Raw genomic sequence first — 16,981 nt, 5'->3', positions numbered from 1 at the left:
ACTGAGATTGGGAGGCACTTCTTTCCACAAAGGGTTGTAGGAGCTGGGAACAAGCTGGCCAGCCACGTTGTCAAAGCCCTTTCAAGAAACAGCTGGATGAGATCCTTGCATCAATGAGCTACTCACTCCCAAAGGGGCTGGATTGACAGCTCACACAGGGACTCCGAACCCTGAAGGGGTGAGAGAAAATCTAACAAGATCAGTATTATTTACCACAATTTTTCAACTGGTCCTAAAAATTCACCCTAATGCTGCAGATTTAAATGTATCTAGTTTTAATTTGTGTAGACACATCTCTCCTTTTATTCATTATACACTACTTTGAGATGATGTACCATAACTGGCACTATAACATTAATTGCAGACAGAACCACACGCCCACACACCTTCAGGAGCGGACTGAACCACACAAACGCACCCACACACCTTCAGGACCAGACTGAACCACACAAACGCACACCTTCAGGAGCGGACGGAACCACACAAACACCTTCTGGCACGGACAGAACCACACAAACACACCTTCTGGCACGGACAGAACCACACACACCCACAAACCTTAGGAGCGGACTGAACCACACACACCCACAAACCTTAGGAGCGGACTGAACCACACACATAAACAGTAACTGTTACCAATAAGTTCCCGCCCGACTCCAACTCCTTCCTATAAATGATGTCATTCTCCAGACACCTCCATTACAGACGACACCCAGCACTGAGAAGATACCTAGGCATTGTTTATACTTCAAACACTGCTGCCAAGAAGCTGCAGGTACTCAGAGAAAACAGGTTTTGTGCGTTTTTTTTTAATCAGTTTGAGTCTGAAAGACAAATCGCAGACATGGCCCCCACCCCACAGCTGGGGCAGGGAAAGTCAACCCTTTTCTTACTTAAAAATACAGAATCACTTCCATTTTCAGCACAAAAAAATAAAATTAGGAGTCACATGAAAAGTTTACAGAATCTGCAAATGCGATACAGCACGTGGATGAGACTTGACAAGGTCAAAAACTGATTTATCCATTTTGATACAACGCCTTATTAACAGAGCTACAGTCCAACTGCTTTGCAAAGTGGTACAGCGCAGCCCCAAGCACACCACAATCATTGTTCACATGTCCATGACTTCGTGCTTGGCTGCCCTCCTGTGTATAGGCATCAATTTTAAAATGAATTAACCCTCCCAATGAATTAGTTAAGAAAGCAAAAGAAGCAGTACACTCTGGGTCCTGATCCATTATCCAGGGAATCCAGAGAAAGGTCCAAGGTTGAAAGGTCAAAGTTCACCTAGAGGGTCACGGGTTAAAGTTCATTGTAAACCAAAGTTGAGAGCACTTAGCATTCTAAGGGGTCAGAGGGTGTGGCAAGGGTTAAAGGTCAGGGGGGTTACAATATTTCCAAGTCAGCATCAGACCACAGCTTCGACATCAGATTATTTACAACAAAATAGTTTTTTTTTTTTTTTACAAATGTATACCTTTTACAATGAAAATATAGATCCGCTACACCTTTTTTAAAACATTTTCTCCCCCCCTCCCCTACATTCTTTTAGCAAAACACTTCGGATCCAGTTTCATGCTCATTTCCCCATCCGGTCGGACCCATTCAGTCCCAGCAGGCCGGCAGAGAGCGAGGGTCTGGCTCGGACAGCAGCCAGGCCTCGGCCCACCCGCACACCGTGCGCGGGGGTTCGAGACCACCGCCCGGGGCCCAGCGCTGAGCGCCGCCTAGCTCCCCTCTCCCCCCCCCTCCCTGGTCTTCCTCCAACCATACGGAAGGACGTCGGCGTTCCGGAGCCGGGATTTCGAGAGGGCGGGGGGCTAGGAAACAGACAACCCGTCCCGAGGCCACTGCCAAGAATCTCCCTTCCAGAGCAGCGGCCCAACGAATTCAATTAAACAAGCTTGACAATCAGCCCACAGAGGTACCGAGCGATCCTGGAGGAAAGACTGGGGTTTTCACTCTTGCCTGTAGATCCACACGATTCCTGCTGTAGAGATCACTGTAAAGGCAAACGTCAACACACAGGTTTCCAGCACCGGTTGTTAAACCCACGTGCTGTACTGGTGTGCACACGGTTCCACTTCAGTGACCAACGGTGCAAGAGAGCCCCCCGCTGCAGAGTCACGACACCAGGCTCCCCAAAAACCTCACCTCGACACAGACGGAGACACCCAGAGCAAGGCTCCCCCACACCCCACCCAGCGATCCCGGTTATCTGCTGGTGTTCAATCCAGCTCAGCTCTTAATTGCTTAATTGAAACCCCAGCCGAAGCCATTTAACCCGGAATTAAAAGCTGTCCATACAGCAGCTCTTCATGCAGCTGGTTTCAGGGCACCAATAAAATGCTGCAATTAACGGAAGATACGCAAGTTTAGGAGACACCACTGGAAACAATTTGAAAAGCATGCAATTAAGTAAACTGTTCAATTTAGGGGATCTATTCAGTAACTAAGAGAGCTGAGCAGGGCCGGGCAGAACTTCCTCCTCCCTGCCCAGCACAAGCTCCAAGGGTCAGGACCTGCGCAGACCAAGCAAACTGGTTTCGGCCCAGCCCCATCGCTCTCCTCTCCCTATGCAATGGCACGGATCGCCGGTTCACTTCGAAAAGCCCTGACAATCCCGGGATCGCAGCATGGAGATCCGGCCCGAATCCGTCGAGGGGGGGGGAGGGGGAGGGAATTTCAGTCCCGACTCCCTCCGTTCCTCCTCCTGGCTCAATCGCCGCAACCCAACCGGCACATTCAACTTCTCAGCCTCCTCCCAAAACACCCCTCTCCCCCCGCTGAGGCAGAAAGCAGGAGCCCCAGAGAATGAATTAAAAAAACACACATTCACCTGTCCTGTTTCGCTGCCCCACTCCTCGCTGCGCCCCACGCACCCCCTTTTTTCCCCAAGGTGGCGGGTAGCTGGCCGTGCCATCCCCTTTCCCCACACCCCCCCAAGAAATCGTGTTCCACTTCTCAAAGCGGTAAAGTGCTCGGTCTCGGAGACCTCGGGCACCTCAGGGCCCCCGTCTTTGCGCATGGTCTCTCCTTCCTTTTCCTCATCCTTCCTCCTCCTCCTCCTCCTCCTCCGCGGTGGCGCCTCAGCAGAGTGTGTCCGTGTTGAACGACAGCTGCGCCTACAGCGACAGGACGGGGGAGAGGAGCAGTCAGCGTCTCCGGTGACTGGCATGATCAATTAACTAATCGGTGTTTCCAAAGCATACAAGATCCACATTCACTGCCAATACAGACACTACATAAAACCTTTATATACAAACATCTGAAGCATTAGTGAGAGACGGGCTCACTGTCTGTTCCTCAGGCTGGGACAGGAGATCACACACTGTATTATTATTATTGAGAGACAGACTCACTGTCTGTTCCCCAGGCTGGGACAGGAGATCACACACTGTATTATTATTATTGAGAGACAGGCTCACTGTCTGTTCCTCAGGCTGAGACAGGAGATCACACACTGTCTTATTATTATTGAGATCACCATGCCTGTACTTGGTCAGGGTCCGTTTCTTATCCGGGACTGGCGCACACACTGCCCGCTCTCACCCTCTCCTCCTCGAAGCTGATCAGCCCCTCGTCGTCGCTCTCCAGCTCCTCCGTCTCCTCGGTGACCAGCGCGCTGAGCTCGGTGTGCGTGGCCCGCGGGCGCAGCAGGCTGAGGACGCGCTGCAGTGGCGACTGGGAGCCACCAGGGGGCGAGCTCTCCTGCTGCTCCAGGTTGTCGCTCTGCTTCTTGGCGAAGTTCACAAACACCTGCAGCAGGGGGGCAGCGCTGAGTCACACTTCGCTCCAGCACAGGCGGCTGAACAGGCAGATGCCGAGACAGATCTATCGATACTGCAAAACTCAATGGAAGCAGTGTGGTGCTGTAGGTGGCGCTATTTCCACTGTATCAGAATTTGGTGTCCGGGCACACTGTGGGGAAGGAGGATCAGAGTGCTCGGACATTCAATCTCCCATTATACTGGTTGCAAGTGTAGGGGTCTTGACCCTTTCATTCCTGGCTAAATAGCACTAAGATTGAACAATCTGAGTTTCACAAAGGTTCCTGCTTAATTCGAGAGGTGAAATCATCTCTCACTCCCCCCCGGATCTGCAGTGCGGGGGGGCTGCTGTTCAGTGTTAAAGAGCTTTGAGATCCTCTGGGATGAAAAGAGCTATACAAATTTTCAATTATCATCATAAGGATTTGTATGACTAAGTGTCTCCTTACATAAAACAGGTATAAAACTCTGCAGAGACAGTGAACACCAACAGATACAGACTGCAGGAGGAGGCAGACAGGCACTGCCATAGAACCGACTGATGGACAGGACAGGACAGGACAGGACAGGACAGGACAGGACAGGACAGGACAGGACAGGACAGGACAGGACAGGACAGGACAGGACAGGGCCTCACGTTGTCCAGGGTGGTCTGGCTGACAGAGTAATCTTCGATGCCCAGAATCTCCACCACCTGCTCCATCTTACTGAACACCTGGGCCAGGGAGATCCGGTCCGACTTGAGCTGGTACTGGACCTTGGTGTGGTGGCACTCCTGGGACAGGGGGAGGAAGAGGAGGAGGGCGGACAGGATGAGGCAGATGGACTCACTTCCCCCAGACAATACAACAAGCATATTCTACTTCTGACAAAGGACATGTTATACATGCAGAATACCCCACAGCAATACACAGTATATGCTCTCTGTCTCTCTCTCACACACACACACACCACAGAAGGAGTCAGCGAGCTGAGCACCTTAAGGATGACGTCTGGGAAGTTCCTGTTGAAGAACCGGACCACCTCCCTCACGCTGCTGCTGGTCTTGGTGCGCACAGTGATCATGTAGCCATCCCCAAACCTGGGGGAGAGAGGGAGTCATCAGCAGAGAAGGACAGGCAGAGGGAGAGATGTCCAGAGAGAGGGAGATGGACAAAAAGGAGGGATGTAGAGGTTTTGGGACAGGCAGAATTTTTACCCATGCTCTTCCTTTCATTTTCTGTCCTTGAAATGTGACAGTACTGCCGCCCACAGAGCGCTTGGTCTCACCTGTTCTTGAGGTGCTGAATGCTGCCCAGACACTTGAAGCGACCGTTCACCATGATGCCCAGCCTGGTACACAGGGCCTCACACTCCTCCATACTGTGAACAACAGCACAGCACAGGGGGTTAATACCCCTGCAGCACAGTACAGCACAGCACAGGGGGGTTAATACCCCTGCAGCACAGCACAGCACAGCGGGGTTAATACCCCTGCAGCACAGCACAGCACAGCACAGCACAGCACAGCACAGCACAGGGGGGTTAATACCCCTGCAGCACAGCACAGCACAGCACAGGGGGGTTAATACCCCTGTGGTTATCAACAGACGTTGCACAACAGCAGCAGGGCTCATACACAGCAAGGTTAGAAGAACAGAGTCACCCACAGATAGCTTACAATGTATACTGTGCACACATAATAAATACGCTCGCTGCCATGAGGGAATCAAGGCGTCTCACCTGTGTGACGTCAGCACCACAGAGCGTCCCGTTTTGATGATGTCAAGAATGAGGTTCCACAGGAACCGGCGTGCCTTGGGGTCCATGCCAGTAGTGGGCTCATCCTGAGAGAGGAAGTCGACTGGGCAGTTAAAGATGCCCCCACACCCCCCACAAACACCCTCCTTACACCCAGCCCACCCCCTCCCAGGCAGACCCCCGCTCACCAGGAAGATGAGGGAGGGGTATCCGATGAGCGCGATGGCGGTGGACAGCTTGCGTTTGTTGCCCCCGCTGTAGGTGCCGGCCGGCTTGTCCGCGTACTTCGCCAGCTCCAGTTTCTCCAGGGCCCACTGTACCACCTGGGGAGAGGGCAGGGTCAGTTGGGGGGGGGGCCGCGCCGCGCGTGCCGGCGCCCGCCCCGCCCCGCCCAGGGGGCGCCCTCGCTCACCCTCTCCTCGTCCTTCCAGGGGATCCCCCTCAGGCGGGTGTACAGCTCCAGGTGCTCCCGGGCTGTCAGGTCCTCGAACAGGGCGTCGAACTGGGGGCAGTAGCCGAGACTCTGCTGGACCCTCAGCAGGTCCCTCAGGATACTGCAGGGAGGGAGAGACGGCGTGAAGCACAGCGCCCGGCCCTCACCCGCATGTCGGGGACCCCCCCCACCCCACCCCCCGCCCCCGGTCACCTGCGCCCCCCGATGAAGGCCTCGCCCCCCGTGGTGGTCTCGTCGCCGGTCAGCATCTTGAAGGTGGTGGTCTTCCCGGCGCCGTTCACCCCCAGCAGCCCGAAACACTCGCCGGGCTGCACCCCCAGGCACAGCCGGTCCACCGCCAGGATGCGCCCCATCTTCCGCGACTTGTACACCTGCGCAGGGCGAGAGGGAGAGACGGGCTCAGGGGCCACAGCCTGGACAGGGAAACTGGACACAGTCACACCTGGCTGCCCAGAGAGGACAGGCATCAGGGGCCACAGCCTGGACAGGGAAACTGGACACAGGCAGACCTGGCTGCCCAGAGAGGACAGGCTCAGGGGCCACAGCCTGGACATGGAAACTGGACACAGGCAGACCTGGCTGCCCAGAGAGGACAGGCATCGGGGGCCACAGCCTGGACAGGGAAACTGGACACAGGCAGACCTGGATGACCAGAGAGGACAGGCTCAGGGGCCACAGCCTGGACAGGGAAACTGGACACAGGCAGACCTGGCTGCCCAGAGAGGACAGGCATCGGGGGCCACAGCCTGGACAGGGAAACTGGACACAGTCACACCTGGCTGCCCAGAGAGGACAGGCTCAGGGGCCACAGCCTGGACATGGAAACTGGACACAGGCAGACCTGGCTGCCCAGAGAGGACAGGCATCAGGGGCCACAGCCTGGACATGGAAACTGGGCACAGGCGGACCTGGCTGCCCAGAGAGGACAGGCATCAGGGGCCACAGCCTGGACAGGGAAACTGGACACACGCAGACCTGGCTGACCAGAGAGGACAGGCTCAGGGGCCACAGCCTGGACAGGGAAACTGGACACAGGCAGACCTGGCTTCCCAGAGAGGACAGGCTCAGGGGCCACAGCCTGGACAGGGAAACTGGGCACAGGCAGACCTGGCACTTTCAGGAAGAAACACTTCTGGATTAGACAAACATTCTTCCTTAAAATGACCCAACTAATCCCAGAATCCCCCCTCCTGCCAGAATCCGAACAGTTGCCAGTCCCACTCGGGGAGACAAACTCCACAGAGCTGCAGCCCCGCGTGTGACCTCCTGTCACAGCCCGGGGGACACGGAGCGAGCCTCCAAAAAACGGTACATCTTCCTGAATGCTTTGATTTGATTTGACAACACTAATTGGTCATGGCTATAAAGCTCTTTCAGCATGAAACTGCGAGGCGCTACTCTGGGCGGTCTGTCCTGCCGGCGCGAGGATGATGAGGAGTTCAGAAGTCCCCACACCCCCCAGCACCTTCCTCGCGTCGACACCCAGAAACCAGGCTCCTCCGCTTGCTTTGACAGCTCTCACGCCCAGGACAAGTCACAGCTCGGCTCATTCTCGGGCAGTTCCGAAATCCGAAACTTGAACGACCTGTTCAGTCCCTATAAAATGGGATCATCTTCCTCGGCTGAAGACGGTTGAAGATTTCTGCCGTGTCGGGCAAGGGCTTCCCGAGCTGAAGCCCATGGGACTGCCCCCCCCCCAGAAGGAACGAGACCAGCGGGGACGTCAAGGCCGGACCCGCGCCCCCTGACCTTGGTGAGGTTCTCGATCTTGAGCATGTCGTTGTCCGCGTCCCCCCGCAGGACGCGCCGCCTCTCGCAGGCCACATCGACGTCGTCGTCGTCCACGGGCTTGCAGCACACCGGCATGCGCCTGCGGAGAGAGCAGAGAGGCAGACGGAGGCACAGAGGCAGACGGGGAGGAAGAAGGAGGCAGAGAGGCAGAGAGGCAGATGGGGAGGAAGAAGGAGGCAGAGAGGCAGACGGGGAGGAAGAAGGAGGCAGAGAGGCAGACGAGGAGGAAGAAGGAGGCAGACAGGGAGGAAGAAGGAGGCAGACGGAGGAAGAAGGAGGCAGAGAGGCAGGCGGGGAGGAAGAAGGAGGCAGAGAGGCAGATGGGGAGGAAGAAGGAGGCAGAGAGGCAGATGGGGAGGAAGAAGGAGGCAGACAGAGGCAGAGAGGCAGAAAGGCAGACGGGGAGGAAGAAGGAGGGAGAGAGGCAGACGGGGAGGAAGAAGGAGGCAGAGAGGCAGACGGGGAGGAAGAAGGAGGCAGAGAGGCAGACGGGGAGGAAGAAGGAGGCAGACGGAGGCAGAAGGAGGCAGAGAGGCAGATGGGGAGGAAGAAGGAGGCAGACAGAGGCAGAGAGGCAGAAAGGCAGACGGGGAGGAAGAAGGAGGCAGAGAGGCAGACGGGGAGGGAGAAGGAGGCAGAGAGGCAGAGACTCAGACGGGGAGGGTGTGGCACTCACTGGGGCTTGCGGAAGAAGTTGTACTGGCACATGATGGTGATGAAGAACCCCACGAAGCCCTCGATCGTCATGGCGACCAAGCCCCGCGTCACGATGTCCCACTCGAACGGAGACTTCATCTTGTCAAACTGACCTGGGAGAGGGACCGGGGGGCGAGGCTGGTTGTTTATGTTTAAACACGAAGAGCGGGCTCCCCCCGAAGGGTCAGAGGAGCAGGCGGGATGCCCGAGCCCCCCCCTGCCTTACCGATCTTGGCGTAGTACTCGTTGATGTACTCGTTGTAGGCCATCTCCATCAGCCCGTGTCCCAGGTTGTAGTTGGGGAAGATGAGGAAGCAGGTCTTGAGGTAGCCATTGACCGCCTTCAGGTCCTGCAGGACAGGGGAGGGTCAGCGCGCAGCTGGGGGCGCAGTTTACACGCAGTGTGTGTGCAGCGGTGTGTAGGTGTGTGTACAGTGTGTATCACTGGGTATATTCTACAGCAGTGTGTATCAGTGTGTAGGTGTGTGTACAGTGTATGTACTGTACAGCAGTGTGTATCAGTGTGTAGGTGTGTGTACAGTGTATGTACTGTACAGCAGTGTGTATCAGTGTGTAGGTGTGTGTGCAGTGTGTGTGCAGTGTGTGTACTGTACAGCAGTGTGTATCACTGTGTATATTCTACAGCAGTGTGTATCAGTGTGTAGGTGTGTGTGCAGTGTGTGTGCAGTGTGTGTACTGTACAGCAGTGTGTATCACTGTGTATATTCTACAGCAGTGTGTATCAGTGTGTAGGTGTGTGTGCAGTGTGTGTACTGTACAGCAGTGTGTAGCACTGGGTATATTCTACAGCAGTGTGTAGCAATGTGTATATTCTACAGCAGTGTGTATCAGTGTGTAGGTGTGTGTGCAGTGTGTGTACTGTACAGCAGTGTGTAGCACTGGGTATATTCTACAGCAGTGTGTATCAGTGTGTAGGTGTGTGTGCAGTGTGTGTACTGTACAGCAGTGTGTATCACTGGGTATATTCTACAGCAGTGTGTATCAGTGTGTAGGTGTGTGTGCAGTGTGTGTACTGTACAGCAGTGTGTAGCAATGTGTATATTCTACAGCAGTGTGTATCAGTGTGTGTGAGGGCTGTACCTTGTCGTGCTCGAACAGCTGCAGCAGGAAGGTGGCCACAGTGGCCGTGATGCCGATGAAGAGGTTGATGACGATGAGGAACACGTAGGCGGTGCTGGGCACTTCGAACCAGAACGAGGCCGGGTACATGATGGGAGTGATGGACCAGCTAGAGAGAGAGGAGCCAAATACGTGGGTACATTATAACGAGGACACAGGGACGAGAGCAAATCTAAGACTGAAATCATAATTTATGGCAACTGCAGTAATGTAACATGACAATTTAAACAGAGTTTCTTCAATATGTGGACTGAAGTCTTTGCTGAACAGCTAGCTCCACATCACAAAACCAGGCGGATTAAGTGGGACCACAGACATCCCAGCAGGGCTAGAGCGACATGTACTCACCCGTACAGCAGGAAGAGAGAGAGGACTGCTGGGAAGTTGGTGGGGGAGGTGTAGGCTGGCAGGTCGAACACGAACAGGATGAGCACGCAGCAGGTGGCCGGGACCAGGTAATTCAGCTGAGAAACGCAGAGGGGGACCGACAGCAACGGCACAAGGTGAGAAGTGTTTTCATAGGCCAACGCCACACTCCTGCTCCTCCGAAAAACACCTGATCTCACACGGCGAAATTAATGACCTGAACTCCCTTATCCCACATCACCCCCCCCCCCCCGACACAGCTCCCTCCCCCAAGTCTGAACCCCACCCTCCCATGACCCCCCTCACCATGTCCCAGATGTAGTTGGCCAGCCAGTAGATGACGGGGTCGCAGCCGCTGACGAACTGCAGGTGCTTGGCCTTGGTGGACCTCTCTGCCACCAGGAAGACCACAAAGCTGGCCGGCACGAAGGACATGGCCACGATAATGAAGATGGCGATCACCACGTCTGTGCCCTGCAGCCTGGGGTCGAGAGAGAGAGAGAGACGGGCAGGCTGAGGCAGGCAGGGGGCACGTCGCCACGCCCCACAACTCCCCGGTTCACGGTCAGGAGTCCGATTTAATCGAACGGAACCAACAGCTCCTGAAGGTGGTCCGAATCGCCCCACTGGTCAGCAAAGGTGCGTTTGCACTCTGTCACCCAAGTGGACAACGTGGACAGGACGCTGGGCTGTAAGGCACAGCACTACACTCAGGGCAGCAGTCAGTCTCGGCTCATTATTCCCTTGCACTGCATCACACTACGCTGCAGCAAAACTGAAGTCCCAGAGGAGAGACAGGCTGACTGACTGGCTGCTGAGCAAGGCAGCACAGAGGAGAGACAGGCTGACAGGCCGCTAAGTGAAGCAGCACAGAGGAGAGACAGGCTGACTGGCTGGGTGGCTGCTGAGCAAGGCAGCACAGAGGAGAGACAGGCTGACTGGCTGAGGTAGGGGCAAAAGTGAAAAGGAGAGCAGATTCAAGATATGGGGAAGAGAGGAGATGGGGAGGAAGAGCGCGAGGGTGGAGAGAAAGAGAGAGAGGAGGCGGGGAGGAGGAGAGACGGGAAACGGACAGGTCGTGAGGAAGAGTGAGGAAGAGGCTCTTACAGGTAGTCCAGAGACAGACTGGCGCTGGTGCGATTCATGGGGTGGTTGGTCACGGTGATACCTGCGGACAGGTAAAATCAGCATTTCAGTTTGAGGCGTGGAGACACCCCACAGGGACACAGGTGCACCGTGTCAGCCTGTGCATTTGAACCCATCACCCCCGCCCTACCCCATCCACCTGCCCCACCTGCCCCGCCCCCTCTCACCATAGGCAGCAGGGTTGCCCTGGCTCTTGGGCAGGTTGGCCCTCAGGATGGCGTTGTTCAAAGCATTCAGGTAGGTGGGCATGCTGTGGTAGCCCTTGTTGTTATAGAGCACCTGTGGGCAAGGGGAGAGAGACGGGGAAACACACCTGAGCTCACCTGGCTCACCTGGGCTCATGCTCCCCCTTCTCAGCCCCTCAGGGGGTGGCCAGGAGGAAGATGAGACGGGCTGCCTATCATTCCTCCCAGATTCCTCCCTCCCTCCCTCTATCCTTCCTACTCCTCCTCACCCGGACGGGAAAGGCAGACCAGGCTGCCCACAGGAGCAAGAAGGACAGGTCAGCGAGTCAGGTGAGTGAAGGAGTGTCACAATCCTACTCCAACTCCCACCTGGAGACCGGCTGGTCTCGGTTAGCCTGGCGTAGCTGCTGTAGTGATCCCTCACTCCCTACTCCTGCCTTCACCCCTCCCCGGCGACCCGAAGGATCTCGCCCTCCTCCCCCCCCGACATCCGCACCTGCGCTGATCTCCGGACTGCGATCTTGCGCACCATGGGGGGGGTCTTGATTCCGAAGGATGCCGGGATGGATTTCTGGATGTTCCCGAAGGTAAGACCGCCGTACCTGAGGGGAGTGGAGGAGAGAGAGAGATGGAGAAAGACATTCGTGTGGCGTTGCTCCTAGGTCCCCGTCTCCACTGTCTGTATCCGCTACAGGCCCGCCTGGTTCTGACCCAGTCTACCCGTCTCTATGTCCTACAGGCCCGCCTGGTTCTGACCCAGTCTACCCATCTCTATGTGCTACAGGCCCGCCTGGTTCTGACCCAGTCTACCCATCTCTATGTGCTACAGGCCCGCCTGGTTCTGACCCAGTCTACCCGCCTCAATCTGCTACAGGCCCGCCTGGTTCTGACCCAGTCTACCCGTCTCTATGTGCTACAGGCCCGCCTGGTTCTGACCCAGTCTACCTGTCTCTATGTGCTACTGGCCCTCCAGGTTCTGACCCAGTCTACCCGCCTCAATCTGCTACAGGCCCGCCTGGTTCTGACCCAGTCTACCCATCTCTATGTGCTACATGCCCGCCTGGTTCTGACCCAGTCTACCCGTCTCTATGTGCTACATGCCCGCCTGGTTCTGACCCAGTCTACCCGTCTCTATGTGCTACAGGCCCGCCTGGTTCTGACCCAGTCGACCCGTCTCTATGTGCTACAGGCCCGCCTGGTTCTGACCCAGTCGACCCGTCTCTATGCGCTACAGGCCCGCCTGGTTCTGACCCAGTCGACCCGTCTCTGGGTTTCTCAGTTTCAGAGTCCACAGACCCCCGCGCTCACCTGTGCAGCCGCAGGCGGTCGGAGGTGTACAGCAGGTACTCGGAGACGTTGCGGCCCGTGATGTCCACCAGGATGTCGCCGGTCACGACCTTCATGAGGGGGGGCCGCCCGCCCACGCCGCTGGGGCAGGAGAAGCCGGTGCCCTGCATGGAGCAGGTGCACCTGATGGGCTCGTGGATGACGTGCGGAAGGGAGGGGGGGGAGGTCACCGCCTCTGTCCAGACGGAGAAAGAGGCTGGATCTTTATCAGGGCCAAAACCACAACAAGCACGACGGGACAGACACGCCTGCAGAGTGACTATCGTGGACACGGCCTTCGCGTTACCCACCACACAGGCCTTCAACCTTTCCTTAAGCAGTCAGAAATCCTGGATTTAAAAGCTGCATTGATTTAAAAAAAATATTTTAAGAAGGCGGGGGGACAGAGAGGGGCAACAGAGGACTGAGACAGAGAGAAGTGCGTCGGGGGAGGGGACAAGGGAGTGAGACAGAGAGGGGGCAGAGGAGTGAGACAGAGAGAAGAGAGACAGAGAGGGGGCAGAGGAGTGAGACACAGAGAAGTGAGTCGGGGGAGGGCAGAGGACTGAGACAGAGAGAAGTGAGTCGGGGGGGGGACAGAGGAGTGAGACAGAGAGAAGAGAGACAGAGAGGGGACAGAGGAGTGAGACAGAGAGGGGGCAGAGGAGTGAGACAGAGAGGCTGAGTGGTCAGAGATGCCGCAGTGGGGTGAAAGTGGGGGGTCCAAGCCCTGCCCCCGGGGAGCCTCACCGCGGACCGTCGTGGGGGGCGCGGCAGTGTAGTTCCAGAGCCCCTCCTCGAAGCCGGCGTCGGGGTCGTCGGAGGGCGCCGGCGAGGGGGGCGGGGGCACGAAGTTGGACAGTGGCACGCCCTGCGTGAAGGAGTCCAGGCACATGGGGTCGAAGTAGCGGGCGGCCAGCGTCTTGGAGTCGTTGGCGCTGGGGTTGAGCGTCTGGGCCAGCTGGTCCAGGGTGCTGTTGAAGGGCGTCTTCAGCACGCAGGTGGCGCCCACCCCCGACGGCAGGCGCAGCGTGTTCACGATCTGCTGGGGCCCGGCGTCGGGGGACAGCTTGTTCCTGCGCAGAGAGCGCGAGGGACAAGTCAGGAGGAGGCCGAGGACCCGGAGACGCCCAGAGAACCCTGCCAGCCTCAGGGGAGAGAACCAGCGTAAACCTGCCCCCTGGATCGTGACCAGGGTCACTGGTGGGGGGCGGCAGCGACTGACCTGTACTCTGCGCGGTCCTCGTTGGCGTAGGGGATGAAGTTGCCGCGGGGCTGGGTGTAGTTGTGGTACTGGGAGGGCGACAGGATCAGGGGGGGGAGGTCACCTGGAGGGCAAACAGCAGAGGTCAGAGGTCAGACTCGCGCCGTGTTCCCAGTTCTCCCTGTCCCCCTTCCTGGGTCTCCCAACATCTCTCTCCTTCTCCCTCCAGAACATTCAGGCTCAGAGTTGTTTTGGCTTCAACCACAGATCACAGTGGTGCCAGACAGATAAACAAAATACTAAAGCAATTGTGTCCTAAAGCAAAAATGTTCTCTCTGTGCAGCCTGGTCTACTTGTGTCCAGTGTCTATAGCCAGGCTGTGGTCACTGAGCCTGTCCTCTCTGGGGCAGCCAGGTCTGCCTGTGTCCAGTGTCTATAGTCTATAGCCAGGCGTTGGTCACTGAGCCTGTCCTCTCTGGGCAGCCAGGTCTAATCCTGTCCAGTGTCTATAGCCAGGCTGTGTCACTAAGCCTGTCCTCTCTGGGAAGCCTGGTCTACTTGTGTCCAGTTTATACAGCCAGACTGCGGCCACTGAGCCTGTCCTCTCTGGGCAGCCAGGTCTAATCCTGTCCAGTGTCTATAGCCAGGCTGTGGTCACTGAGCCTGTCCTCTCTGGGGAGCCAGGTCTACTTGTTTCCAGTTTATACAGCCAGACTGTGGCCACTGAGCCTGTCCTCTCTGGGGAGCCAGGTCTACTTGTTTCCAGTTTATACAGCCAGGCTGTGGTCACTGAGCCTGTGGTCACTGAGCCTGTCCTCTCTGGGCAGCCTGGTCTACCTGTGTCCAGTGTCTATAGCCGGGCTGTGGTCACTGAGCCTGTCCTCTCTGGGCAGCCTGGTCTACCTGTGTCCAGTGTCTATAGCCAGGCTGCGGTCACTGAGCCTGTCCTCTCTGGGCAGCCTGGTCTACCTGTGTCCAGTGTCTATAGCCAGGCTGCGGTCACTGAGCCTGTCCTCTCTGGGCAGCCTGGTCTACCTGTGGCCAGGCTCTGCCCGGGCGGCGCGCTCCCTCACCGATCTCGGGCACGGACAGCGCCACGGTCATGGCCACGCAGACGAAGAACGCAGGCAGCAGGATCTGGGAGAACAGGCCCTTGGTGTTCCTCTTGGCGCAGTGGAAGCGCTTGACGATCAGGCCGTGGAACTGGCGCAGCTGCAGCCACCAGCCCTCCAGCTTGAAGCTGCCCTGCCCCTCCAGCAGGGGGAGCTGTGGCTCGGGGGCCGGGTCAGCTGTGATGGAGAGAGGGAGCATTAAAAAAAAAAAATCATTTTTCATTTATTTTTCATTTTCATGCCTGGTCGCTGTTGTGCATCTCAATCTCTCTAATCGTTCCAGTGTTGCAGCTTATACTGGTGCACGTCAGAGCGTCACAGTGTGCCTCTATATCTCTCGGTGGGTCACGTTCACGTGTTGTGTGTCTGTCCAGTGTCTCACAGTGTGTCACGTCTCTGTCAGTGTGTCACGGTGACTCTCGGTGTCTCTCGATGTCTCAGCGTCACCATGACTCTTGGTGTGTTGATGTGTCACGGTGACACTCGCTTTCTCTTGGTGTGTCATGGAGTCTGTCGGTGTGTCATGGAGTCTGTCGGTGTGTCACGGTGACTCTCAGTGTCTCTTGGGGAGTCATGTGCCTGTCGGTGTGGCGCGGTGTCTCTCGGGGTCTCACCCTGCAGGCTGGCAGTGTCAGTGTCTTCGGTGTTGTTGAAGAGTGGGCAGTAGTCGCCGTAGAAGTCAGCATAGAGCCCTCCCTCGTCTCCGCGCACCGAACCCAGGGAAGAGGCCGACCGGAGCGAGCCCTGGCTCTGGCTGAGCTGCGAGCACACCACCAGGTTACTGAGCTCCACCTCTGGCCTCACAGTGCCCCCTGCTGGCACGCCCTCGCACTGCGGCATCCCTCCACATCCCCTGCCTGCCTTGCCCAGCACACAGCCTTTGGGGGAATCCTTCATGTCTGAGAGAGGGAGGGGCATAGTTGAGTCACCGGGGGAGGTGATGTACACACAGATAAACAAAACAATATACAGCTATTCTACACTGAACTTCCTTCACCTCCCACCCTCCTCCCCCACACCAACCTCCATCTTCACTCTCTCCCTCCCCCAAATCCATCTCCCCCTTCACTAAACCCACCACCTCCACCAAAACCACCGCCTCCCCCCTCTGTCCCCAAACTCCCCCTCCGTTCAGCCTCCAAACCTCACCGGCATCGCTGTTCTCCAGGGACTGGTCCTCGTCTGAGACCTTCAGAAACACCTCCTCCAGAGTGGTGTCCATCAGCCCGAAGCTGGTGAGGGCCAGGTTGTCCAGACTCTGCTCCAGAGCCTGCGGGGAGGGGGGTGGGGAGGCACAGGGGTCGGGCGTCACAGAGGAAGGAGAAAAAAACGACATCTTCTGTTTCACAGGACACACTCTCTGCTAGAACCTCAGGAGGTTTTGTATTAAACTACTACAAATAATAATAAAGCTGGGCGACAGACCAGAGACGGCAGAGTCTGTTCGCAACACAACAACAGAGCATGAGACAGGTTACAAACAAGATGAGGCCGTTTGTCCATTACTAGTTAAAAGATCTGAGGATTTAATCCAGCTGTTTTTTTAAAGAAACCAGGGTGTCAAGAGTATGGCAGAGGAGAGCTGCTCCACACTCCAAAACTCTCGGTGTAAAGACATGCCCCCCCCCCTCCCCCATCCTCAGGTTTAAATGTGCATCCCTGCCTTTCCCACTCGTGTTTCGCTGTTTCAATCCCCTACGCCTGTTTGAGGTGTGCGTGTGGGGCTTCTGGCCGGCAGCACCTGGAACAGCCTCTCGAAGCAGCCCTTCTTCACCGCCTCCGAGGGCAGCACGTAGGACAGCTCCGTGTTGGAGTCCGACACCAGCAGGCACTGCGGCACGAACTGCCGGATGAACTGCGTGACGCGCGGCTCCGAGCACGGGGACAGCGAGGAGGTGGGCTGCGGATTGCCCGGGCCTGGAGAGACAGGGAGGGAGTGTGGAGCAGAGCCAGGAAGACAAAGGGAGGGACAGAGAGTGAGGACCAGAGGCTTATTACTCTCCCTCCCCCATTTCACACAAGACAGACCCTGAGCAACAAAGAAAGAC

The 16,981-nt window shown here is 56.8% G+C and overlaps 1 protein-coding gene across 1 annotated transcript in view; it reads right to left on the bottom strand.

Moving 5' to 3' along the window:
- Positions 1–793: 793 nt before the first annotated feature.
- Positions 794–16,981, bottom strand: part of abca2 (ATP binding cassette subfamily A member 2) — a 39,442-nt gene continuing 23,254 nt past the window's right edge. Inside the window, exons 25-49 of the mRNA XM_088614834.1 lie at positions 16,675–16,850; positions 16,083–16,203; positions 15,548–15,832; positions 14,895–15,110; positions 13,843–13,945; positions 13,368–13,693; positions 12,600–12,813; positions 11,788–11,893; positions 11,274–11,385; positions 11,068–11,128; positions 10,267–10,441; positions 9,943–10,058; positions 9,556–9,703; positions 8,681–8,804; positions 8,435–8,567; positions 7,717–7,837; positions 6,160–6,338; positions 5,926–6,067; positions 5,702–5,836; positions 5,496–5,599; positions 5,043–5,135; positions 4,752–4,854; positions 4,411–4,548; positions 3,556–3,762; positions 794–3,128 (exon numbers count right to left, since the gene is read on the bottom strand). Of these exons, the coding sequence (XP_088470960.1) occupies positions 3,093–3,128; positions 3,556–3,762; positions 4,411–4,548; positions 4,752–4,854; positions 5,043–5,135; positions 5,496–5,599; positions 5,702–5,836; positions 5,926–6,067; positions 6,160–6,338; positions 7,717–7,837; positions 8,435–8,567; positions 8,681–8,804; positions 9,556–9,703; positions 9,943–10,058; positions 10,267–10,441; positions 11,068–11,128; positions 11,274–11,385; positions 11,788–11,893; positions 12,600–12,813; positions 13,368–13,693; positions 13,843–13,945; positions 14,895–15,110; positions 15,548–15,832; positions 16,083–16,203; positions 16,675–16,850 (3,674 nt within the window). The 3' untranslated portion in view covers positions 794–3,092. The remainder of the gene's footprint in view (positions 3,129–3,555; positions 3,763–4,410; positions 4,549–4,751; positions 4,855–5,042; positions 5,136–5,495; positions 5,600–5,701; positions 5,837–5,925; positions 6,068–6,159; positions 6,339–7,716; positions 7,838–8,434; positions 8,568–8,680; positions 8,805–9,555; positions 9,704–9,942; positions 10,059–10,266; positions 10,442–11,067; positions 11,129–11,273; positions 11,386–11,787; positions 11,894–12,599; positions 12,814–13,367; positions 13,694–13,842; positions 13,946–14,894; positions 15,111–15,547; positions 15,833–16,082; positions 16,204–16,674; positions 16,851–16,981) is intronic.

Source organism: Lepisosteus platostomus, chromosome 21 (genome assembly GCF_059453375.1).
Source record: "Lepisosteus platostomus isolate fLepPlt1 chromosome 21, fLepPlt1.hap1, whole genome shotgun sequence".
Classification (NCBI taxonomy): domain Eukaryota; kingdom Metazoa; phylum Chordata; class Actinopteri; order Semionotiformes; family Lepisosteidae; genus Lepisosteus; species Lepisosteus platostomus.
The sequence above is the reverse complement of the archived record's forward strand: the minus strand, read 5'-3'. Positions and strand labels throughout refer to the sequence as shown.